This window comes from Canis aureus, chromosome 13 (assembly GCF_053574225.1).
Source record: "Canis aureus isolate CA01 chromosome 13, VMU_Caureus_v.1.0, whole genome shotgun sequence".
In the NCBI taxonomy this organism is placed as follows: domain Eukaryota; kingdom Metazoa; phylum Chordata; class Mammalia; order Carnivora; family Canidae; genus Canis; species Canis aureus.
In genome coordinates, this window is record NC_135623.1 from 12,601,250 (window position 1) to 12,627,757 (window position 26,508).

At 40.6% G+C, this 26,508-nt stretch overlaps 1 protein-coding gene across 4 annotated transcripts in view; it reads right to left on the reverse strand.

Moving 5' to 3' along the window:
• Positions 1-26,508, reverse strand: part of THRAP3 (thyroid hormone receptor associated protein 3) — a 66,870-nt gene that overhangs the window by 11,795 nt on the left and 28,567 nt on the right. For all 4 annotated transcript variants that reach the window (XM_077844731.1, XM_077844734.1, XM_077844733.1 and 1 more), the window contains 3 exons: positions 7,387-7,554; positions 2,558-3,463; positions 330-1,043 (listed from right to left, as the gene is read on the reverse strand). In XM_077844731.1, coding sequence (XP_077700857.1) covers positions 330-1,043; positions 2,558-3,463; positions 7,387-7,523 — 1,757 coding nt within the window. In that variant the 5' untranslated portion in view covers positions 7,524-7,554. The remainder of the gene's footprint in view (positions 1-329; positions 1,044-2,557; positions 3,464-7,386; positions 7,555-26,508) is intronic.

The following is a 26,508-nucleotide window of genomic DNA, read 5'->3' on the forward strand; positions in this document are numbered from 1 at the left end:
AAGCACTTGGCGGGGGGGGGGGGGGGGCGGGCGCATGATGAGACAGGGAGTGGGGTAGTGGATAAAGGTGGGGACCCAACAGCCAGAAAGCCTGGCACCGAACACTGAAAGGTGCTTTACCATCCCCAGGATATTGCCCCTGACATGTAACTGCTCAGTGACATGCACTCCTCCACTGAAAACAGGTGGACGTTATCAGCACCGAAACTTGGGATAGTAGGGGAAATACAGGAGGGGACCTGGCCTGGCTCCAGAACATCCCCAGGGAGAGGGGTTAGGAGATGCCCCTTGGACCACTAAAGCCCCAAGGGTAAAGGACTACACCTCACCTTGCAAGGTCCTCATCAAAAGAGTCCATCCGGACATTGACCTGGGCCTCTCGAGTAATGGAAAAGGAAGACTTCCCTGTGGAAAAGTCTCCCTTGGCTCCTAGCTTCTCTCGGCTTTCAGAGGTCTTTCTCAGGGGAGGTGACGAGCTTTTCTCCTGGACTGCTTTGTAAGCGGTCACTCGGAAATTCTTTTCAGGCACGAACCCTCTGTGCCCACTTTCGGTTCTCTTGGGCCCTCCCCGATCCTCCTTTTTGGATCTCTCAGAGAAAGATTCCTCCTCCAGCTCCTCTGTTTTCCTCTGCTTTTCCTTCCCTGGTGGCGCATACACCAGGCCCTCCCATTTGCCTGACTTCTCCTCCTCCTGGTTTTTGTTTGCACCTGCTATGACTTTCGACATAAATTTGGGTTCATCATCAAACTCCGATTCCTTCCTTCCCTTAGCTTTGTCCTTATCTTGATCATCCATGTCGTCCTTATGGAAGTCGGCCATCTTCTTCTCAAAGTCATCTCGAAGCTTATACCTTTTGGGAGACTGGCTACCCCGAAAAGACTTCTCGGTATCAGTTTTGGGAGCAAATGGATCAGATTTCATTTTTGTATCACCCAAGCCTGTATCAGAGAAGCTCCCTTTCTCTTTCATTTTCTCTTTATCGGTATTGGTTTGTTTCTGCTCCTTATCTTTTCCATTCTCTGTCTTCTGTTCTTCTAGGTACCTAGTTATGAAAACACAAGGGAGACACAAAAGAGGCTCTTTCAGCACCTGATCTAAAACAGCACCATTTGGTCTTGTGTTTTTGATTCTCTGAACAAACATCTTGTGGATTCCAATGTTACCAAAGGATTTTCTACTTGGTTACTTTCTAGTAATTTCTGAAAAGTGGTCCTCCACAGATCTATGAACTTGGATGCCATTTAAGAGAAAAATACATGGTCCGCGGAGTTGTCTTTCAAGAGCAACCAAAAAGAAAACAGCAAATGTAACTTTTAGGATACTAAAAAACAAAAACCTACTTACCTGTAAGTGGTCTAGGAAAAAAAAAATTAAGGTCTTATCCAACCTTCACTCAGTCACTTAAAATCTGCTTTCAGCAAAGTTAATTTAGAATGTTCAACCTTGGACTGTTTTTGCTTTTATACAACTCACATTTGGAAATACAAGTCTCAAAAGAGACTTCATGTTTGCTTCAAGTCACCTAGAAGATCTAAATATGAAATATACTGCGAACACAAATAAAAACAAAATACAAGTTAATGGGGGAAGGGGGCAAAAACCATCCTACTCGTTCTTACGGAAAAGCAGAGCTCATGCCCGAGTCTCCTAATGAGACTCCCGTCCCGGAAGGAACCACACTTACACTTTAAAGCAGAGTTACTTACTGAAGGCTCAAAGTTCAGAGGCTGAACATCTCATTTGTACCATAATGAAGAAAGTCAAATTAATTTACAGCTGCATTACTATGGCAAGGGATAGGAGGGAATCAAAGAATATGCTAATAAGGGGAGGGGAACCACCTGCCCCGTAAATCCCTCTTGCCAACCTGGTCCCAATGCAACTTCCTTGTTCCATCTCTGCCATCCCAATCCATCCAACCACACAAACAAAGATTCAGGTTCCAACTCACCGTGTCCCCCAGAGCAGAAAGACAGAAGCACGGTCCCGTCCTCTCCTAACACGCAGCCTGGTTGGCTTCTACTGGGACACACACCCACCTTGTGATTTTAAAACAAGGGCTTCCTGGACTAAGCCTCGGGCTTTCCCATTCTGCCCAGTCTCCTCAACTGGAGGGTGTGAGGGTACGAGGTGTAGCTCTTCACCATGGTGGGCTGATGCAGATCGATCACAGTAGATGGTGGGTCTACAGGGTCTAACAGCTCCAATGGCCACTCATTTTGGCAAAGACCATATTTTTTTTGATAGCTGACCCACAAATCTCTACTGTTCTCTGGCTTACATTGGTAGAATCCAAGGCAAATTTTAAATGTGAAAACATCATTGCAGAGCAGTCTAAAGCAACTTTATGCTGCAATACAAATTCAGGAAGGTAGGAAAGCTAGTGTTAAGCTAAAGTTTTCCTTGAGTGGTGCTTTTCAAGTTTGCTAATGCAGAGTTTAGGAGACGGGGATTACCTTATTACCATTAATCAGAACTCTAACTTAGATCACATTACAATTAAACTGCCAGCTGGTGAGATAAAAACATAACCAGGCAGGGGAAAGAGATACTTGCCTTTTTGTATAGGCTGCTCCTCCTGGAGCAGTAGACTCCTCCTTCTGAGACGAGCCATACGTGGAGCCAGTGGCCGGTGGACTCTTACCCACAGGGCTCTTTTTGGATGGACTCAAGGACCCAGAGCCATGATCGAATGGACTTTGGTGTGTTCCAGCCTGGTACCCAGCACCACTCTGCAGAGTTGAGCCCATCTGGGATGTGTTGGAAAGTGGCGGGCTAGGTTTTGGCACAGGGCTAGGACGGGGTGAGCGCCGCCTCACCACCACAGACTGGAGTGGGCTTTTGAGAGCAGGGCTTCGCTCCCGGGGACTCAACTCAGAAACTGCAGAGGCCCGTGATGCAGAACCAGCACTGTAAGTGGTGGCATCTGGCCATGGTTTCGAGCTGTCAGATGCTTTTGTATCTTGAGAGGTGCCTCCAGAGAACGTCTGCTCCTTGGCCTCATCACCTTGGTTATCCCCGGCAGCCTGAGATGGCCGGCTATCCTTGGAAGAGGACTTTTTCTCCTTTGCAGACTTGCGCTTAGAAGATTCCACTCGGCTGTGGTTGGAGGAAGAACGAGAGGATGAGGAGCGCCTTGACCTGTCAGAGGAAGACTTATCGGAGTTTCTAGAATGGCTCCTGGACCTTGGTGAAGGGGACCTTCTCTTTGGGGACCGGGATCGGGAACGGCCCCGACGAGGACTGTATGCTTGCCGGTAATTCTGCCAATTTGAACGGTAGTTTCCATAGCCACCTCGGTTATACTGGCCCCACGGATAAAAGCCTCTGTTGCGCCCACGGAAATAATAGGGCCTTCTGTAGCCTCTGTTGTGACCTCGGAAATCCCGATTCTGATATACTCTTGGGTGATTTCTCTCTCTGTTATGAGCTGGAGAATATGATCTGGAACGAGACCTAGAACTGAAAAGGGGAATGGGGGAAATATTTGAATTTTCGACACAAGCCTTTTAAGAAATACCTGCCAACAAAGATATATAATTTGAAATCTTGTCCTTATATATTTCCAGTTTTGTTCTCAAAGAAAGGGCACAAACTTAAATACTTAATCCCACTGCTGACCCACATTAAGTACAAAAATATAGATTGAGAATCACTTAAACAAATGATTCACTGAGACTGCTTCATTAATACTGTAGCACATTTTAAACAAATATATTTCTACAGTGACTAAAAGAATATCAAATGCTCTTAATGTAGCTAAGTAAGTAAAACCACTTTATACAAATTGCTTAGTTTCACAGAAGACTGTACACATCCCTTGGTCACTGAAGTCAGAAGAATACAAGCATGGGTCCGTAGACACAGCTGCAGACTGTGCAGGTCCTCTGGCCTCTATACTGGTGTAACACCCTACTCCTCATCCTATTCGGCCCTGTCTGTGCAGTTACTTTCTTAGATTCCACTAAGACCCAGGATTGTAAATACACAGTTCTAATCAAAGAACACTTAAGTAGGAACTTGGACAATGCAACTGCTCAAAGCTTAAAATAATTCACTGTAATCAAGTCAGCAAAAGATAGAAATAATGGTTTTTGACTGAAGACCTGGAAATGGTCTCACCACTCAGGTCAAGTTTCTGTTGTTGATCTATAAGATCCTACCTAGGTGCCACAAGAGGGCACCATCTGACCATAAGACATCCAAGCACACACCAGGTTATTCACCAAAGAAACTACAAAATCACCCCTCTTCCCATATCACTACCCACACATCTTTCTTCAAGTCAACCTAAGGCCTAGTGGTGTGTTCTTCATTCAACAGTATGGATCTATAATTGGGCAAAGGCACATTTTCAGGACCACCAGGATTCAGCAGTGACCTAACATTGTAAAAATTACATGTTTATGAACGCTAGGCCTGTCAATGACCAGGAGGTTTGTTTCCATCAGAAAGCCAAAAACTGTTATTTGTTGGTATAAAAATCTCCTGGGGTCTTTGGATACCTGATGTGCCTTGTCAACTATGATACAGATCATTCACGTTAACCATTCTTCCTGAGTAATTACGTAAAAATTACTTCCTTCCAAAAATATTTTTTCACATTTAGAATAAAAATCCTTCGGTTAATCAGAACTTTTCGTATTAGACCTAACTAATGTATCTAATGTATTTTAGTATTAGACCTAAAAACATATGTTACATTTTGTTTGCTTGTTTTATAAATAACTACATTCAGCACATGTGAGAGATCTTAACAAACGATGTTTATTATTTATGAAGAAATTTACATTTAATTTAATCTGAAGGAGACAAAGTGGGATTGATCTTCCACTGCTTATTACCCATGGTGCTCAGTCACACTGGCAAAAAAATGCATCCTACTGCTGGTTGTTAACAGTTGCTATTTTAGTACAATTAAAAAAAACTTACCTTCCATACTTTTCATTCGAAAACAGTAACAATATAAGAAAAGAAGGAAGAGGCAGATGCAGGCTATGAAACTGACCATGACCCGATTAAATGGCTATACTTGAGGGAGGTGATGCACCACCAGCACTAAGGAGGGTTTAATTCATGTTCCCATCCTCAGAGGCTACTGCTGCTTCTGTCACCAATTACTAGTGAGGGCCCTGTGGCATACTGCATCCAAAACCCGCAGTCATTGCACAGATGCAGGAACATGAGTCTCTGCAGATTGCAAATGAAGTTATTTACGAGAAGTCACTTAAAAGGATACAGTCTGTGAAATACAAGGAAAACAATCAGTTTTCTCCAATTCTGTAGAACTCAGCAGTTAAGTAAATTTAAAGGCATGGTTTCTCAAACTCTGGATAGTATACTTTCCTTGTAGGAGAGGGAAAACAAAAGAAAAAAAAATCATGGAACAGATAAGCCAAAATAAAAATTGAACATCCAGTGGCAAATTTATCTGTTTCTAAAAAACAGATATGTCAGACTAGAGTATAAAAACATGTTTTCTAGTGGAGAAAATCCTCCAAAATAACAGTCTTCTCAGCATAAGATAGCATGTAAAGTGGCTCTAAGAACTACCCCAACACATACTGCCCAAGATATTTTTCCCTCGTTTGCCAAGTCAATGACCATGCCAAATAATCTGTAGAATAAGAAGAGATCTATCTAGACAGATCTGCCCAGAATTCCAGTTATCACAGATACTTCAGAGCTGGTTGGCATTATTCAATTTGGTTTGTGTCCACTCAATTCTGTCACTCAGTTTTGGTTGTATAGCTTCTAGTTTTTGAGTCAATTACTTAATTTCCATTTACTCGATTAAGTTTTACAGTGTTACCATTCAGAACCAACTCAGCTAACCTGAAATTTAAGTGGCCCAAATCCAAAGACTCTGGGTGCAAGGGAGGAGGAGTTACTACAAGTCACTGTTCAACTCCATATCTTGATAGCAACTTCCTAAGATAGATATAAATATATTTAGTAGGTTTCACTATTCTTTTTTCAGGGAGGTGAAAAGTGGGATAGATTTTTACTTATATAGACTCTCACATAATTGGGCAACAATCTCTAGCCTACGGCTTGAACTAAGTTTGGTATAAAAACGCATGCTCAAAAAACAGAAGAGGCCACGACTCATTATCCTCAAGGTGTAATGTTATCTTTAAAAATAAAAAGATCTATAGTGTTTTTGTTTGAGGGAGAGACTCACTATATTCTACTTTATATCAGATTCATTAATATTTGTGCATGCCAACTTTTTACTCACTCTCTGGTCTCAAATGAACTTTTAGCCAGGCCTCTCACAGATTCCATTTAAGAATTACCTTGTTCTTGTCGGGAAGAAAAAAAAAGAATCCCACCAAACATCTCTTTAAGATGTTTTAGAAGGACTACAGGACTATGGGAAAAAGAATGCAGCTTAATAACTACTTTTCCTGAGGTTTAAATTTCATAATCAGTTCATTTAACAAAAAAATTCTAGATACTCAGGTGAAATAAAGAGCAGGGGGTGGTTTCCAAGTGGTGAAACTGGAGAGACTGGACAAAGTATATCTCCTTGCCTGGTGCAATTATGACGAAAGGAACAAAACTATGCACATTACCCCCATTTAAATATACGGACATTCACATGTAGAAACTTGTATATACTAAAAAGCTCTTGTCTACTCACAAAGGAAAATTAAAACAGTTTTAAAGAAAGAAAACCCCAACTCCCAAACATCAAAAGAGGAAAGGCACCGGAGGTTCAGCATCTTCTTCTAAAACAGAACTGAAATCAAGAAATCCAGCTGAAGATGTGATTTCTGACTGAATTAATGAATAGTGATAATCAGTTTAAAAGAATTATTTGTACACTTAGGCACAGTGATGTCTACAAGAGTGATTTCTAGATAGCTTTGCCGAATTTTACTAAATAGAGCTTGTTAGTAACTGGCACATCAGGTGTACACAAAGGACTCTCGTTAAGTTTTTAAGGTTTAATTATGGTAGTGTTAACAAGGCTTCTCTCCTCGCAATGTTGATCATACTATTATCCTCTTAGCTATTCTTTCTTTGCCAATGATGCATATAAACTTTGGTCCAAAGCCTCCAAAAATATTTCAGGAAAAAACAATCGGGTGTAGAAGATTTGAAGCAAGCAGCTCAGATAAAAAAACAAAATACTGTCTTCCAAAGTAGATGAGAAATGGTACATGCTAGCAGAGGAAAAAAGGAATTAGGCAAACAGCATGGCAATCAAAGGTAATTTGGATTTGCAGCGTTTGAAGAGACCCATAATATCTTACAGCCCAACCCTCTAACTTAGGTCAACTCACTCCAGCTGATACAGAGAGTCTAGCAAAAGATCTCCAGAGACCCACAATGACCAGTGCAATGGTTATTGTGATATGCAATTACAAACCCCTTACCTCAGCCTGCGCTTCCTTGAACGAGAGACAGATCGACTTCGGGACCGAGACTTCGAAAATGAACGAGAACGAGACCTTGATGCAGATCTTGAGCGAGAAGATCGAGATCCAGACTTGGATTTGTTTGTTTTTGACATCTCTGAAGAGAGGGTCACTTTTCAATTATACCTAAAATAAGAAAACAGATTCAAACAGATGAGAGAATACTTTTGCAAACTTGAGCTTCTCTGGACATTTAGAAACAATTAAAAAAAAAAAAAAAAAACAGATAAAATTGACTGAGGGGCAGCCTGGGTGGCTCAGTAATTCAGCGCCGCCCTCAGCTCAGGGCATGATTCTGGAGACCCAAGATAGAGTCCATCAGGCTCCCTGCATGGAGCCTGCTTCTCCCTCTGCCTGTGTCTCTGCCTCTCTCTGTGTATCTCTCAGGAATAAATAAATAAAATCTCAAAAAAAAAAAAGATAAAATGACTGATAAAAACACTTTGCCCTTCTATCAAGATGAATTTCTGGGATCCCTGGGTGGCGCAGCGGTTTGGCGCCTGCCTTTGGCCCAGGGCGCGATTCTGGAGACCCGGGATCGAATCCCACGTCGGGCTCCTAGTGCGTGGAGCCTGCTTCTCCCTCTGCCTGTGTCTCTGCCTCTCTCTCTTTCTCTCTGTGTGACTATCATAAATAAATAAAAAAAAAAAAAAAAAAAGATGAATTTCTATGTTAATCATACTTTAATTTAAAAAAATGTTTCAGGGGCACCTTGATGGCTCAGCTGGTAGAGCATGCAACTCAATCTCCGGGCTGTGAGTTCTGTGATGGGCAATGGAGGCTTACTTTAAAAAAAATAAATAAATAAATAATTTTAAAGGAGGATTTCTGAGGCACCTGGGTGGCTCAGTCAGTTGAGCATCTGCCTTCAGCTCAGGTCATGATCCCAAGGTCCTGGGATTGAGCCCCACATCAGGCTCCCTGCTCAGCGGGGAGTCTACTTCTCCTTCTACCCCCCCCCCCCCCGCTCATGCTCTCTAATAAATAAAATCTTAAAAAAAAGAAAACTACAAATAAAGGAGGGATTTCTAAACACTACAGTCCCAAACAGACCAAGTCACAGCAGCAAATGGAAAATCTGACGTGTAGCCCTGACCTGAGAACACAATGAAACACTGACAAAAGTGAAGGGAGCTACCAATAATTTGATGCATACAGTCTTTTCTCAATAAGGAAATTCTTCAGACTAAGTCAGCTGCTAAAAGTACTGAGAAGACCTGAGGCAGGTATCCCAATTCTAAGAAAAGAAACTCTCTGCAATGGTATCTTGGTTACTGAATATATGGCAACATCCGACCATTTTCTACTCTCTGGGCCTTACTTAGTCATGAGGCAAATTCTTAATATTTAATTCCAAGAAAATGGTTTAAAAAGTGTGACAGAAAAATGGTGCTGGGAAAACTGGGCAGTTACATGCAAAAGAGTGAAACTGGACAACTTTCTTACAGCAAACTCAAAAATAAACTCAAAATGGATTAAGAATCTAAATGTAAGACTTGAAACCATAAAAATCCTAGAAGAGAGCACAAACAGTAATTTCTTTCATGTTGGCGATAGCAACATTTTCTAGATAGGCCTCTTGAGGCAAGGGAAACAAAAGCAAAAGAGTAAACCACTGGGACTCCATCAAAATAAAAAGTTTCTGCACAGTGAAGGAAACAATCAGCAAAACAAAAAGACAACCCTATTGAATGGGAGAAGATATGTGCAAATGATAAATGCAATAAAGAACTCCTACAACTCCACATCAAAAAAGGTAAAAAACAAAAAAAAAAAATTAAAAAATGGGCAGATGACACAGACATTTCTCCAAGGAAGACACACAGATGGCCTACAGACACAAGAAAAGATGCTTAACATCACTAATCATCAAGGAAATGAAAATCAAAAGCCACAATGAGGTATCACCTCACACCTGTCAGAATGGCTAAAATAACACCAGAAATAATAATGGTTGGCGAGCATGTGGATCAAAAGCAACCCTTGTGTGCAGTTGGTGGGGATGCAAACTGGTGCAGCCACTGTGGAAAACAGTATGGAGGTTCCTTAAAAAATTAAAAATAGAATTACCATATGAGATCCAGTAATTCTACTACTGGGTATTCATCCAAATATAAAAACACTAATTCAAAAAGCCATAAGCACCCCTATGTTTATTGCAGCATTATTTACAATAGCCAACATATAGAGGTAACCCAAGTGTCCACAGACAGATGGATAAAGAGGATTGCTGGATGGGGCACCTGGGTGGCTCAGTCGGTTAAGTGTCTGCCTTCAGTTCTGGTTAAGATCCCGGGGTCCTGGGATCAAGTCCCATGTGGAGCTTTGCTCTCAGCAGGGAGTCTGCTTCTCCGTCTCCCTCTGCCCCTCCCCCCATTGCCCCCCTCCCCCTAATAAATAAAATCTTTTTTAAAAAATGTGGTGGAAAGGAGTATTACTCAGCCAGTGAAATCATACCATTTCCAACGACATGGATGGATCTAGAGAATACTAAGTGAAAGAAGTCAGAGAAAGACAAATACCATATGATTTCACCCATGTGAAATTTAAGAAATCAAACAAAAAAACAGACTCTTAACTACAAAGAACTGATGGTTACCAGAGGTGAAGTGGGTAGGAAGATGGGTGAAATAAGTGAAGGGGATTAGGAGCACACTTATCATGATGAGCACTGAGAAAGGTAGAGAATTTTTGAAACCATTAAGTTGTACATTTGAAAGTAATGTAACACTGAATGTAAATTATACTGGAATTTTTTTAAAAATGCAAGGTGCCTCTCATTTTTTTGGCTCAGTTGGTTAAGTGTCCCACTCCTGATTTTTGGCTCAGGTCTTGAGCTCTGTGCTCAGCGAGGAGTCTGCTTGATATTCTCTCCCCCTCTCCTGCCCCTCCCCCAACCACTTCCTCTCCTAAACAAACAAATCTTTTTAAAAAAGGTATTCTCAAATACTCTAATACCCTGGCGGCATATACTACATCCTGTAAAATACAGGATATCAACCCATAAACACAGCACTAAAGTAATTTACAAAGTAAACAACCGTCACATCTGCTAGCTCTTCTTTAGCATGAAAACTCCACCTTCTTCCAGGGTCATTTTCCCATGAAAAAACAAAATTGTCTTTTTCCTTTGCTTTCCTCCTCTGCAATACTGAATAGAGAGCCTAAGCATTGCCCTGACAAGTTTGCCGGATTTGGTCTATGAAGTGTGCTATGGCAAGCCAACTCACTTATTTTCCTTTAAACCCTACTCCGATCTTGGACATCTTCCAAGGAGCAAAAAATTGAAGTGCTATAGCGCGTGTCTATCAAAGACCAGGAAAACAAGAGATATGTCAAAACCCACAAAGCTAGTTAATAGCCAACCCAGGCCAAAATTCCAAGGCTTATTCTATCACATCTCAGTGCCTCACTGCTTTCCTGAAGATTCTTTTATGCTGCTGCCCTTGGCTTATGAGGGGAAAATGTTAATCAACAGAGATTTCATCCTCCCTTTTCGGATTTTGTTATTTAGCTCTCAACTCAAAAGCCATCTCCTCAGAGGTTCGCCTGGTCACACAATCAAAAGTAGCTACCCAGGCCTTTCTTTAGAGTCTAGTCCAGTATCATAATCTTTTATTTTTTTAAATCAGAGAACTGCCATTTAGTTCCTGAGGCTATCTTGTTTGTTATCCCATCTGTACCCAACTAAACTGTAAGCTCGCACCAGCAGAAATCTCATCTTTCTTATCTCTGTATTCTCAATGCCTAGAACAGCGAAAGCTTAAACAGTGTTTTTATTATCTTACCCTCAAGGAGCGCATTGTTCTTTCCCATCTTACAGATGAGGATATCTGAGACAGGTAACAAATTTGTCCAAGGGCAGCTTTAAGCGGCAGGGCTGGGATCTGAACCCAGGCCACCTGGGTCCAAGCCAGCGTTCTTAACCACTGCCTCTTATACGGTCTCTCTAGAGCAGTGTCTGCCACACAAAAAGCATTCACAGTCTTTGCAATGAATGAACACAAATCCACACAACCAAGATACAGACAAGATGAAAGGTGGTATTTGTTTCTAATAATTATATCCAAGTTTTAGATATGAATTTTAAGAGCTTTTGTAAGGGCACGGAAGTCTGGGAAGCTGTTACAGTTCCACGCCAAAGGGATAATAGCCATAACCATGAAAAGGACACCAAATTAGGTCTAAATTAAGAGGAGGATGGAGAAACTGTTAGGAAGCCAAAGACAAATGGTAATGAGTAAGAGACTCCTAAATGAGGATGCCATCCAAATAAACCTAGAGCCTAGACCCTCCCAAAGGTACTGAACTGTTGTGTGCTTCAGCCAGGTCAAAGAGATTTCCATTGGAAGCTGATTTTTGGCAGTAGGGTCATTGTGCAAAGCCAGGGTAGAGGACTAAATTATTCAGGTATAGGAGGTGGAGGTGCAACTGAGCAATTTACAGAAATTGAGTATGGAAAATCCATTTTGTTTTTCTGGTTGGCCTTCAAAATATATTGGGTTTTCCTAGATTCAGTGTTCCTAAATGGTATTTTTCTGTCACAAGTTCAGGGCTATCTTTGTCTGCCTCATAACATCTCTACCCAATCTTCAATTTTAGGGGATCCCTGGGGTGGCTCAGTGGTTTGGCGCCTGCCTTTGGCCCAGGGCGTGATCTTGGAGTCCTGGGATCGAGTCCCACGTCAGGCTCCCTGCGTGGAGCCTGCTCCTCCCTCTGCCTGTGTCTCTGCCTCTCTCTCTGTACTTCTCATGAATAAATAAAATCTTAAAAAAAAAATTATACCCTAAAAAATAAATGGGATAACTTTGGATGATACAAAACCACAGCTGAGGGGCGCCTGGGTGGCCCAGTCACTTAGGTCTGGTCATGATCCCAGCCAGGGTCCTGGGATCTTGGAGAGTCTGCTTCTCCCTCTCCCTGTCCCCTCACTTGTGCTCTTGTGCTCTCTATCGAATAAATAAAATCTTTAAAAAAATAAAAACAAAACAAAACACAGCTGGAAATAAACCAATGATTCATTTAACTCATTCGAGAGGATGGTAGCTAGTGGATAAATAGTTAAAATTAAAGCGATTTTGGGTGCTTGGGTGGCTCAGTCAGTTAAGAGCTGGACTCTTGATTTCAGCTCAAGTCATGATCTCAGGACTGAGATGGATCACACTGGGCATGGAGCCTACTTTTGATGCTCTCTTACCCTCAACCCACCTCCTGCCTTAAAAAAAAAATTTAGATTTAATCCTTGCCTTCATGGAGCTTATAGTCTAGAGGTGCTGAGGAAAAATAAAATAAGCAACCAAGCAAAAATGTAATCACAAATTCTGGTAGGTACTCAAAGAAAAAGACCATATAATGTTTATCAATCTATAGAGTGTAGTAGTGACTAATTTAGATAAGATAGTCAAGAGGTGGCAGTTAAGCTGTCACCTGAAGACATAAAAAAGGGCAAGTTACACTTTGAAGAGAAAGGGAAAGAAGTGCCTAAAAGGAAGTTTCTTCTCTTGATATACATACATATACTATTTAGTAATCCTAAGTAAAGCCATTTTATCAAATAAGCAACGTTTATTCAAAAGAACTCTCAATTATTTTTATTTTATAGATTTATTTATTTATGCTTGAGAGAGAGAGAAAGGGAGAGAAGAGACAGAGGGAGAAGCAGGCTCCCCACAGGGAGCCTGATGCAGGACTCAATCCCAGATTCTGGGATCACGCCCTGGGCCAAAGGCAGATGCTCAACCGCAAGGCCACTCACACTCAGGCATCCGCATCCTATCAATTCTCTTTTGATGACTTTTAGACTTCACTGTGATTACACATACCTCTTCCCACTTCTACCATTTCTTCTGTGTCCATGTTTTACGTGTTTTACAAATATATTGGGAAGTGAGAAAGACCAACACTATCTTGGAAATCAATGTGGCACCTTTTTACATGTTATGAGTACCTAGCATTTGATTTCTGTTCAAACTAAAATTTTCCCCAAAAGAAGTTTTGCTTCTTCAACAAACCCCACTCTTCCTGGAGAGGAGGTTTCATTTAGAATATCTTAAATGAGTCCAGTCCCTACAGAAGAACTATGGCATAATAGCTCATGACTATGAAATGTGCCTCAGCTAAAAACATGTCCCCTTAAACACAATTTGGGTAAAAATTTCTCACAATTAAGGTAAGGCAGTCATCCTCCTACATCATTATAAAAGAATCTACCAACTGAAACAAGTAGCAATCAATGGTCATTATTATGTGCCTGGCATGTTAAGGATGCAGAAATAGAAGACCTGGTTCCTAAATTCCAAATATCTTCAACTGTCCAACATTCTTCAGATCCTACCCACATTATTACCTAAACATGTTTGCCCCAAAATCAATTCATTTGTCTTCCTTCACTGGGATACTCAGAACTTGAAAGTAACTCTCTAAATGTGGCTAATACAGAACTGTTTAGATGGTATTACTGCACCCGAAAATTTCTCCTTCTGGAAAGCCATACCAAGCACACGCTGATTTGGGAGTGAGCCTGAAGTCACTAAGCCCGACCCAGGTCTTTCCTCATACACCCTGCTGCGGCTGTGAGATGTCCTCCTCAACCATCCTGTACTTATACAACTATTATTCTAGTTCTTTTTTCCTACATATTCTTGAAAACCCAAGAGAAGAATTTCAAAGTCTTTTTTTTTTTTTTTAAGATTTTAATTATCTATTCATGAGAGACACAGAGAAGAGGCAGAGACACAGGCAGAGGGAGAAGCTCCACGCAGGGAGCCCCATGCAGGACCCTATCCCAGGACCCCAGGATCATGCCCTGGGCCAAAGGCAGACGCTCAGCGGCTGAGCCACCCGGGCGTCCTAAACCGCCTTTTGAAATTACTTCAGATACGATCTGTCATTTGGAGCAAGGGTGCACTTCCACACTACTCCTGCAGAGCCACCTGAGAGTAGTACAGTTCCCAAAGCCATCAGCTTTTTCAAAGCCCAAGCTTTCTTCCCCACAACACACTTCTCTAATCACTAAGCAGAACAACAGGTCTTAGGAGAACAGATGCATTTTACTTAAAACAAAGGTCTTAAGATATGTAATTATATGGCTTTTATATCATTAAAAACACATCTTACTTCTCAACTCCAAAAAAAGAAATAATATTGGCGGACAAACCCAAAGCAAACTTCTCTAAATCTAAAACTCTCCAAGAGAGGGAAGAATTCAATTATTCCTTTTCCCTTCTCACCCCAGATTAGGTTTCTTCTCAGTGTCCGCAGTCATTATGCCAGTATTATCTTGGCAATTGTTAGGTACCTGCTGAACTCACTAGAACAAACATTATGGGAGTATATACCCCCAGCCAGAACCCTGTGGGCAGTCTACCAAGAGGTCCAGCAGGAGACTGGCTTACTAAAGCTTAAGTAGTGCCAAATATATAACCTCAAAAGGCCACACTGGGGCTCTGATCTTGGCAGCATCAAATGACCAGCTACATATAAACCACACAACTATCCCTCATCCATAAATACTCGGTTCATTTTTTAAAAGGTCTTCTTAAAAAAAAAAAAAAAAAAAAAAAAAAAAGGTCTTCTTAGACTTTGTTTTTATAGAAAGAGAATTTACTAGTCAAGCAAACAAAAACAGAAGACAAATATGCTATAACCTGAAAACAAAATGGTAACATGAAGCAGACCCAAAGCCTTCCTGATAATGTGAAAACAATTCAAACCTAAATCCTTTAAAGCTTTCTAAACCCATGGAAAGATACGAAAATGGAGGTGCACGAGAGACTAATGCCTATGATGAATAGTCTGATCTCTGGATATCTGCACCCAAACTGCTTGAATGCTTCCACGGCTGTGCTGAGCAGACTACACCTTTTCTTTTCTCACTTCCATATCAAACTTACTATCTCACAAGATATTCAATTTCTTCAAGAGATCTCACGTACCTTAAAAAGCATAGTCAACATTCCACACGGTTTTGAACTCTCATTTCAATGTACACATTACAACCAATTACAAGACCAAAGTAAAAGGTATTCTCCTGATAAAAACCAGCCTCTTTTTCTAGCACCAGCAGCTTCCCTACAGCAATGAAGCATATTGGGGTATCTTATTTTCCTAGATTATTAGAATTTATTAACAACATAAAATTTTCATTACTAATCCTTACTCATGACAGAAAAGCCAAGTGTTGATTCAAGAAAGCAGGAGTGTCACAAATGAGCATTTATTTTAATGTTTAATTTGGGTTACAGGACCCAAGTAAGCGCTAAACCTAGGTAATTTCAGCACAGGTTCAATAAAAATCACCCTCTCAGTGGAAACTAAGAGAAAACTAATGGTCAAAACAATTGGTCACAACAATCACCTATGGAAAACTAATGGTCAAAACTAATGGTCAGAACGCTCACCTATGGAAATCTTCCCCAAAACCAGTTCTCCAAAAAAGAAATGCAAGAATCTTACTAGCATTAAGGTTTATTAGAATTCTTTAAGGTTACATCCCTAGTTTAAAATGCCAACACCAAAAAAAAATAATAATAAAAAATAAAAAATGCCAACACCATATGATACACTGAAGTATTGAAATGCATAAAACATCTAGGATTTAAGTTTATAAGCCCAGTTTTAGTCATGAATAAATACTGAAAGCAGGAAACTGCAACATAGGAATTTATCTTCTTGAAGTTCAAAGACAGAGAAAGCTATGAGTTAATGACCCACAACAATCACCTAAAGAAACTTGAAAGTATGAGACCAAAGAGTTTTAAAAAATGGTCCTTGCTTGGAAAGGTGCAGCTCAACACCAGCCTCTTTCTGGGAGGATTCTCTACTATAGAGCTTCCATCCATCTTTTAAGTATGATGATAGCTGCAGGTTTTCCACAGGGGTCCATCAGACTGAGGAAGTCTCTTCCTATTCCTAATGTGAATATTTTTATTACCAACGTGTGTGGGATTTTTTCTTCAAATGTTTTTACTGTGTCACTGAGATCATGTCCTTTATTCTATTTATATGGTTCATTACATTAATTGGTCTTCAACTGTTGTTGTCAGACACCTGCTTTTAAAACAAGTCTTAAAATTAACCTTAGCTGGTTATGGATCGCTACCATAACCCTAAAAGAATGGGAAAAGTTCCTGAAGACTGACTCCACATGGCCCAGCACTGGCAGTCCTTTGCCCAGGCAGGCTCCTGGCCTAAGTCACTGCTCTGCCAAGAGGACAGCACACTTTGTCAGATCAGATGACACTACATCTGATGACCGTAAGGTATCATGAGAGTGCTAACCAAATTAGTTTAACAATTCAGGATACCAAAACCAGGAGGCTATAAAATGAACTAGAGAGAGACGACATCTGATTTGCTCTCCATTGTATTTTCAGCACTCTGCACAGTGCTTAGCCACAGAATGGACACTTCACACGCTAAATGAACTGTCTCTTTCAAACTTCCTCTTCATTCTCCATGCTCTCCTCTCCACTACACTAGCAGGAATAATAAAAGACCAGTTCATCAAATATTAACAACACAATCCGGGAAGAGAACTCAGTATGTACCACAGCTCTAATCACACCTGCAAAACTGGGAGTTGAGATCACTCTCGTCTGTTCTACAACTTACACCAATGCACAGAAGGCCAAACTAACTGACTGAGTGCTAGAGAGACACTCACACTTCATTAGTACCAGGTTAGAGTCAAACTCCACCAGAGCCACGTTCAGTCAAGGCAGCCATGCTTTCAAAAGTCACTAGGGTAAGAATTAGAAAATTCTTGGAGAACTAGACACAAAATGAGCAAAATAAGGAAAAGGTAGATGCAAAAATACCGAGAAATTTCACCATTCTTAATCCGTTATGGACAAAGCCATGGCCTCATCTGTACTCTGTATACCTCTGGGTAAGTTCAGGGTAGGAAAGCAAAACTCAGGTGAAATATTAAACATGTTTACTATTTTATGCTTTTCTCTGGAGATTATCCGTCTCCTGAGTGAAAGAGGGAAACAGAATCAAGAGCAGCTGGGGGGTCTAAGGTACCACTTTGCCAAGGCTTCACACCCCACTCAGATCCCTAAAGAAACTGAAATTCCATGGGGGTGAGGCCTTTGGGGAGAATGACAATGTAGGGGTCTCTGATTTCAATTCAAAACTGAAATTAACATATTCACTCATTTCTCTAATAATTCATTGTTAAGTGGCTCTCATAAATTATTAAGTAAATCAGTAAAGGTAATACTAATTTCAATTCTGAGGTCCTAAAATTTATAAAAATACATGTATATTAAACACCTTCCTAAAGGTGGGGAAAATGGCAATTATTGTTTGAATAATTTAAAGATATAATAAACAAAAGGCTTGGCCTTGCCCTAAGTTATAAAATCAAAAATAAAATAATAAAGTAAAATAAAATAATAAAATAAAATAAAATAAAATAAAATAAAATAAAATAAAATAAAATAAAATAATTCTGGCGGCACCTGGCTGGTTCAGTCAATAGAGCACAGACTCTTGATCTTGGGGTCATGAGTTCAAACCCCATGTGGGCATGGAGCTCACTTTATTTAAAAAAAAAATTGGGCAGCCCCGTGGCACAGCGGTTTAGCGCCGCCTGCAGCCCGGGGTGTGATCCTGGAGACCCTGGATCGAGTCCCACGTCGGGCTCCCTGCATGGAGCCTGCTTCTCCCTCTGCCTGTGTCTCTGCCTCTCTCTCTCTCTCTCTCTCTCCCTTCCTCTTTTTCCCTCTCTCCGTCTCTATGAATAAATAAATTCAAAAAAAAATAATGAATAAAATATAAAAAATCTATTCTGAAGTTAATATTAAAAATTTTTAAACTTTAAATATTGAATTCTATAGAACTGCTTTATAAATGTGTAATTTTTAGGTACAGATGTACATATAAGACATACCCTATATAAGCATATGCAGCAAACCGTTAACAGTGGTTACATCTACAGAGCAGGAAGCAAGATATCAAGAGGAAGGGGGCAGGAGAAAGGAGACACAAAATGAGAGAGACGGGATGACAGCTTTTTTACTTTACATATAATTCTCTTAGCTGTTCATTTTACAGATGACTTCCCTCTATATTCTAAAAATAAAAGTTGTTGACATTCCAGAGTTAATGGGTTCATTCTTTTATATTTAATGTGGAATCAAACATCCATCTGCCTTCTTCTAAGATATCTTTTAAAATCTAAAATAGTAACTTCCATGACCCTAAATAAATAAAGCTGTGTTGTAATTACTGAAAGTCCATTTGGAGAAACCTTATTACAATGAGATTGTTTTACTCTTAAAACTTAAAAGAAGGGATCCCTGGGTGGCGCAGCGGTTTAGCGCCTGCCTTAGGACCAGGGCGCGATCCTGGAGACCCGGGATCGAATCCCACGTCAGGCTCCCGGCATGGAGCCTGCTTCTCCCTCTGCCTATGTCTCTGCCTCTCTCTCTCTCTCTGTGTGACTATCATAAATAAATAAATAAATAAATGAATGAATGAATGAATGAATGAATGAATAAATAAATAAATAAATAAAACTTAAAAGAAGGGGATCCCTGGGTGGCTCAGTGGTTTAGTACCACCTTTGGCCCAGGGTGTGATCCTGGAGACCAGGGATCGAGTCCCACGTCGAGCTCCCTGCATGGAGCCTGCTTCTCCCTCTGCCTGTGTCTCTGTCTCTATCATGAATAAATAAAAAACCTTAAAAAATAAAAAAAAACTTAAAAGAAGATTAAGAAAGGTCAGCCTTTTAACCAACTGTGCTCTACTTCTTCAAAATGCATTTATTAATTTATTATCAGATTCATACACAATTCTAGAAATGAAGAGCGTAAAGAAACCAAGTGTATCAATCATCCAGCTTCCAAACCTATCAGTTCTCTGCACGTGGCTCTACGGTCAAAATCCTAATAAAGGGTAGATACAGCCAGTCTCTGCAGCTATTTTCGGTTATCTTTTTCCTTAAAAAACAAACAAAAAACATAAAAAAGCAGAGATTCCTTATATTAAAAAACCCAGAAACAAATATCAAGTCATTAAGTTGTACACCTGAATCTAGTATATCAATTATACCTCAATAAACAAAACAAACAAAAACACAAAACCCAGAGGCACAGGGCTGGCTCAGTCAGTAGAGCATGCACTCTTGATCTAGGGGTTGGGAGTTCAAGCCCCACTTAAAAATAAAATGTTAAAAAAAAAAAATCAAACTCAGATATGCAATGAAGAGACCCAAATCCCTCACCTCTACATGCTTCTCCATGTGTGCTCTGCAAAGAAGTCCACAGGAATAACTATTTATCAGCAAACAACAATCACTCCAATTTACGTTCAAACACATTTAAAGCAAATTCCAAAGTGCAACCCTAAGCTATCTCCTGATTCCAGGATGTGAGTAGTCCAAAATACCATTCCCGTTGTGGGCTGTTTCATCAACTTGTTTTTAGAAGTGTGAATACTTTCTAACAGCTGACAGAATCACTGTGAGAGAGCAGAAAATACATATTAACAAACTATGCGTTTGCTTAGCAACCCCAAAAGCTAAGGCTGATTCTAAGTTGACAAGAGTCCAAAATTCACTGTATGAACTGGGAGCTCACTTCACCTATCCGGCATTTAGGGAAATATTTGACACTGCCATTTTTTCCCCAAAAGTGCTTCCCCCCCCCCCAAAGATTTATTTATTTTCGCTGGGAGGGAGGGGGCAGCGGGAGAAAGACTCTCTAGCACACTCCCCGCTGGGCACAGAGCCCAACCCCATGGGGCCCTGAGCTCAGGGCCTGCGACAAAATGAATAAAGAAATAAAATCTTGGGATCCCTGGGTGGCGCAGCGGTTTGGCGCCTGCCTTTGGCCCAGGGCGCGATCCTGGAGACCCGGGATCGAATCCCACGTCGGGCTCCCGGTGCATGGAGCCTGCTTCTCCCTCTGCCTGTGTCTCTGCCTCTCTCTCTTTCTCTCTGACTATCATAAATAAATAAAAAAAATTTTTAAAAAAATAATAAAAATAAAATCTTTAAAAAAATTTTTTTTTATTTTTATCTATTCATGAGAGACCCAGAGAGAGAGAGAGGCAGAGACACAGGCAGAGGGAGAAGCAGGCTCCATGCAGGGAGCCCGACATGGGACTCGATCCCAGGACTCCAAGATCACACCCTGGGCCGAAGGTAGGCACTTAACTGCTGATCCACCCGGCCTGCCCAAATTTTTTTAGAAAATAAAAAATAAATAAAATGCCCCATCCCCAGGCACCTGGCTCAGTCAGTAAAGCATGCAATTCTTGATCTCCCAGTGGTAAGTTTGAGCCCCACGCTGGGTATAGAGATTACTTAAAAATAAAAGAAAAAAATCTGTAAAAATAAATAAACAAAATGCCTGTCTCAAAAAGACAGCACTCCTGAGAGTCACTTTCTAATACTGGGCCAGGTTCTGGAGGGAGTCATGACTTTGGCATCAAAAAAGAACTAGGTTCTTGGCTCCTGCAATCATTAGCTGGGTAAGATACTTCCCATTCCCAATCTTCCAAAAGTAACCTACCACTCACAAAACCACCATAGGAGCTAGGTAAGTGCACATTAACTGCCTGGCATATGCCTGGTGGGTTCACACCACAACCTATGTTTAGCTACAACCCCAGAGTGGTGAGGAGGACATACTGAGGAAGTTCTCAGCGAGCAAATAGGTTTCACCACTGAATTCTATTTTCTTGCCATTAGTAGTAAATAATCAGACATCTTCCTACACGGAACAATAGTGTTTTATATCTTCATTAGCTAAATCAGCATGTGTTGCACTGAGAGGTATACAGAAGCAAGAAAAGGTCACATTCTCAGGTCATGACCTTTGGAGAACGAATCCCTTTGCTGCTGGATGTTAGCAGGGAACATCAAGTTGAGGGGCCATTCATTTGGAACTTGTTCATCACAATATTCCCAGTGCAGGCAATCCATACGGCATCTTCTCTTGAGAATTTTCTCAGTGGGGGTCTACTAAGCTCAGGACCATCTAGGCAATTAATCTTTCATCATTAGAAAAACAGAATGAATAGCATAGCATAGTCAGCAGCTTAAATAATCTCCAATTCACCCCAGAGGCTGTTCTCCTCTATCCCTCAGGTGGGTTAACAACAATTTTAGTTCCAGTTTTAAATGAGTACGTGTTGCCACTGGGGAGTATCTTTTTACTTTTTAGAGGAACTCTCAGCTTTTCTAACTCAATAAAGACACTATAGTCTATGTTGACTAATGACATAAAGCCTCCTTCCGGCTCTTATTATGGTAAACCTCTTTAAAAGCTGAACATCCAATTGTGACACTTAACCATTTTTTTAAAATGAAATTATCATTACTAATACTTTGGGCGAAACCAGTGGCACACACTGCAATCACCTTTAAAGCAATCCATTCTTTATTCTGGATAAATCCAGAATTTATCCAAAATTCTTTTTGAGGATACCTGGAAAGGGATTCAAAACTAGTGGTCTATGGACACTTTGCAGATTACAAGGAGTAGGATGACTGTAATAAGTCATAATAAGTGTGTTTCATTATGTTATTCTTTCACTGCTTTAAATTATATTTGGAAGATGGGAGTGTATAATTCAATAATTAAATTGTATTAATTTTTCCGTTCTCTCAGATGTATGAGATTTCAGAACCGTATGGTCCAATACACATGTGGCTACTGAGCACTGAAATGTCACAGGTCCAGACTGCGATGAGCCACAGGAAGAAAATAAATACAAGATTTCAAAGACTTGGTACAGGGCAGCCCCGTTGGCGCAGCGGTTTAGCACCGCCTGTAGCCCAGGGCATGATCCTGGAGACCCGGGATCGAGTCCCACATCAGGCTCTCTGCGTGGAGCCTGCTTCTCCCTCTGCCTGTGTCTCTGCCTCTCTGTGTCTCTCTCATGAATAAATAAATAAAATCTTAAAAAAAAAAAAAGTAAACTCACTAGTTATTTTTATATTACATGTTGAAATGAGAAAGTATTGGATATATTAATTTCATTTCCTTTTTTTTTTTGGTAACATGGCTGCTAGAAAATCCAAAATTACATATAGCTCATACTGGACTTCTTTTGGACAGTGCTGTCCTATGGGACAACAATGATTATGTATGTCTTTTTGAATGGTCAAGTTGTTTTTTTGGTTTTTTTTGTTTTTTTTTTTTTTATTTATGATAGTCACACAGAGAGAGAGAGAGAGGCAGAGACACAGGCAGAGGGAGAAGCAGGCTCCATGCACCGGGAGCCTGACGTGGGATTCGATCCCGGGTCTCCAGGATCGTGCCCCGGGCCAAAGGCAGGCGCCAAACCGCTGCGCCACCCAGGGATCCCTGAATGGTCAAGTTTTAAACCTGGTCCAATATTATATCATTTGGCGACTTTTATTTTTATTTACTTTTTTTAAAAGTAACCTCTATGCCCAACCAGACTCAAACAACCCCAAGATCAAGAATGGCAAGCTCTACTGACTGAGCCAGCCAGGAGCCCCTATTTAGTTACTTTTAAATTTATCATTTATGGGGATCCCTGGGTGGCCCAGCAGTTTAGCACCTGCCTTCGGCCCAGGACACGATCCTGGAGTCTCGGGATCGAGTCCCACATCAGGCTCCCTGCATGGAGCCTGCTTCTCCCTCTGCCTGTGTCTCTGCCTCCCTCTCTCTGTGTCTCTCATGAATAAATAAAATATTTAAAATAAAATAAAAATAAATTTATCATTTATTTTTGCAGTTTACAGATCCTATCTACTAAGATTTTTCTGTTCATATAACCACCTGATGGCTTTCCATTTGTAGCTGCACTTTACCAGACACATTGAGGGGGAAAAGAGAAGTGTCTTAAATATACACACAATTCTACATAAGAAACCAAAAATGATTTCAAGATCTACCATTCTGGATTTTATCCTGAGCCTATAAAAGACCCTGAATCTACAAAAGAAACCAAGAAGAACCCAACCTGTCACTTCTGTTTAAAATTAATTAAGGTAAAAAAAAAAATATAAAAATTAATTAAAGTACTCTTCAAAGCTCTCTACATCTAAGGACACAACTACTCCAACTCCAGTTAGATCCAAATACTCAACCAGAACTAAGTTCAGATATATGTGAGCAGTGCAGCTCCTCTGTGGGATTTCCTTCAGCAACAGCATATAAACCATCTGTAGAAACAAATCTATTCCCTAGAACATCATTTTCATGTATATATACATACATATTCCTTAATAAACAAACAAACTGATTTCATCAGATTTATATATGAAAGATCTGGCTTGCAAGAGTTTCAAAATACTAAGTGATTGATGTGGCCCTTGCCCAATTGTCCAACACCATTTCAAGCCACTCTCTCCAAGCCACAATGGCCTTCTTTCTGTTCCTTGAACAAGGAAGGCATTTATGGTCTCAGCACCTTTCCACTTGCCATTGTCTCCAAATATACTCTTCTGCACCCTTGAGCATGGCTGGCTCCTTTCCCATCCTGTTAATCTCAGCTACTTAAAAAGGCCTCCTGTAGTGTATTGTCTAATGAAACCTCACTGATCCCCCACCACTGTTATCTGGTAGTTCTATTTTTCTCCGAACACTTAGGATAATCTGAAATCATCTTATTTGCCTCCCCAAACTAGAAAGTAAGCTCCCCAAGAACACAGGTCCTGTCTGTCCGGCTCACAGCCAGTATCCCCAACACACAGGGGAGACACAGTAACAAGGATTCAAACATCTATGGACTGAATCAAAAGAATAAAAAAAAATCAAAAGCAGCCTTCAAAGACAAAGATAATAATCCTAAAAGGTTAACATCCAGTATGGTTATTTTAAAAATTGTGCAATTGGGGCAGCCCCGGTGGCCCAGCAGTTTAGCGCCGCCTTCAGCCTGGGGTGTGATCCTGGAGACCTCGGATCGAGTCCCACACATCGGGCTCCCTGCATGGAGCCTGCTTCTCCCTCTGTGTCTCTGCCCCACTCTCTCTCTCTCTGTGTCTGTCATGAACAAATAAAATCTTAAAAAAAAAAAAATTGTGCAGGCACCTGGGTGGCTCAGTGGTTGAGCGTCTGCCTTTGGTTCAGGTCGGGGTCCCGGGATTGAGTCCCACATCAGGCTCCCTGCAGGAGCCTACTTCTCTCTCTGCCTGTGTCTCTGACTCTCTCTCTGTCTCTCATGAATAAATAAACTTAAAAAAAAAATTGTGCAATTGATTTCCTAAGTACATATCCTTTTAGTCTTTATTTTCTATTACCAATACTTAAGTTTCTTGAAGAAATGTCATATTTCCCTATGGATGAAAATACAAAGTATGGAAATAATTATATTTTGTTTGCTGAGGGTGGAAAGTAAAGAAAGGCTTGCATCACTAAGTAAAAGATGAAATAAAAGCTACAATAAAAACACAGTATTAGTACAAGATTAGAGAAATAAAATATAAAGTTTAGAAATATAACCCTTCCAAAAAATATCCTGTAAGACACATTTTACAAAGGTGGCTTTTCTTTTTTAAGATTTTATTTGAGAAAGAGAGACTGAGAGAGCACAAGCAGGGCACAGGGAGAGGGAGAAGCAGACTTCCTGCTAAGCAGGGAACCCAACATGGGGCTCTATCCCAGGACCCTGGGATAATGACCTGAGCCAAAGGCAGGCACTTAGCCAATTGCGCTACCCAGGCACCCTTTTATTTTTTATTTTTTAGAGATTTATTTTACAGAGACAGGTTGTGAGGAGGAGCAGAGTGAAAGAATCTTTAAGGAGACTCCTCAATGAGCATGGAGCCCTACACATGGCCCAATCTCACAATCCATGTGATCACGATTTAAACTGAAACTAAGAGACACTTAACCAACTGAGCCACCCAGGTACTCCCGGAACATGGCTTTTCAAATCACTAGATAAAAGGATAAATCAGTAGTCAGGACAACTAATTAACAATTTGGTACAGGGCAGCCAGGGTGGCTCAGCGGTTTAGCGCCGCCTTTAGCCCAGGGCGTGATCCTGCAGACCCGGGATCAAGTCCCACATCAGGCTCCTTGCATGGAGCCTGCTTCTCCTTCTGACTGTGTCTCTGCCTCTCTCTCTCTCCTCTCTGTGTATTCTCATGAATAAATAAAATATTAGAAAAAACAATTTGGCACAGAAAGTTAGATTCCTTCTTACCATAAACAAAATAAAATTCCTGATATATTAAAGAAATGATAAAAAGCCATTGAAAAAGAAAATATTAATGTCTATTTGGCAGGCCTGTGAGAGCCTATTTATTAATTTTCTCAGAGATAAAATTTTTTTTCTCAGAGATAAAAGATACTGTATCCATCATAAAAGGACAGCAACATAATAATATAGTAATACCAGGCACTTCTCCAAATGCTTCACCTACATTAATTCACTTAAGCAACAACCCCTGCTAGGAGGTACACACTATTACTACTCTCATTTTACACATTAAGAAACTATCCACAATCTTAAATACTCTATTATTTCACCTCTTTGCTTCAGAGAACAAAAGGGAGCTCCTGAAAATTAAAAATAAAAGAATATATACCCAGCAATTCCACTTCTGGGTATTTATCCAAAAGCAGTGAAATCTGGATCTCAAAGAGATTATTAGCACTTCCACGTTCACTGCAGCATTATTCACAATAGCCAAGATGTGGAAAGAACCTAAATGTCAATCAACAGAAGAATAGATAAAGAAAACGTGGTGTAGGGCAGCCCGGGTGGCTCAGCGGTTTAGCGCTGCCTTTGACCCAGGGCGTGATCCTGTAGCCCTGGGATTGAGTCCCACATCGGGTTCCCTACGTGGAGCCCGCTTCTCCCTCTGCCTGTGTTTCTGCCTCTGTGTCTCTCATGAATAAATAAATTTAAAAGTCTTAAAAAAAAAAAAAAACGTGGTATATACACATAATGGAATACTATTCAGCCTTAATAAAAAAAGAATTATGCAACATGCAACAACACTGATGAACCTGAAAGACATGATGCCAAGTGAAATAAGCCAGTCACAATAAGGCAAATACTGCATGATTCCACTTACATGAGGCATCACAAACAGATTATCTCATAGATTCAGAGTGAAATGGTGGTTGTCACAGGGCTGGAGGG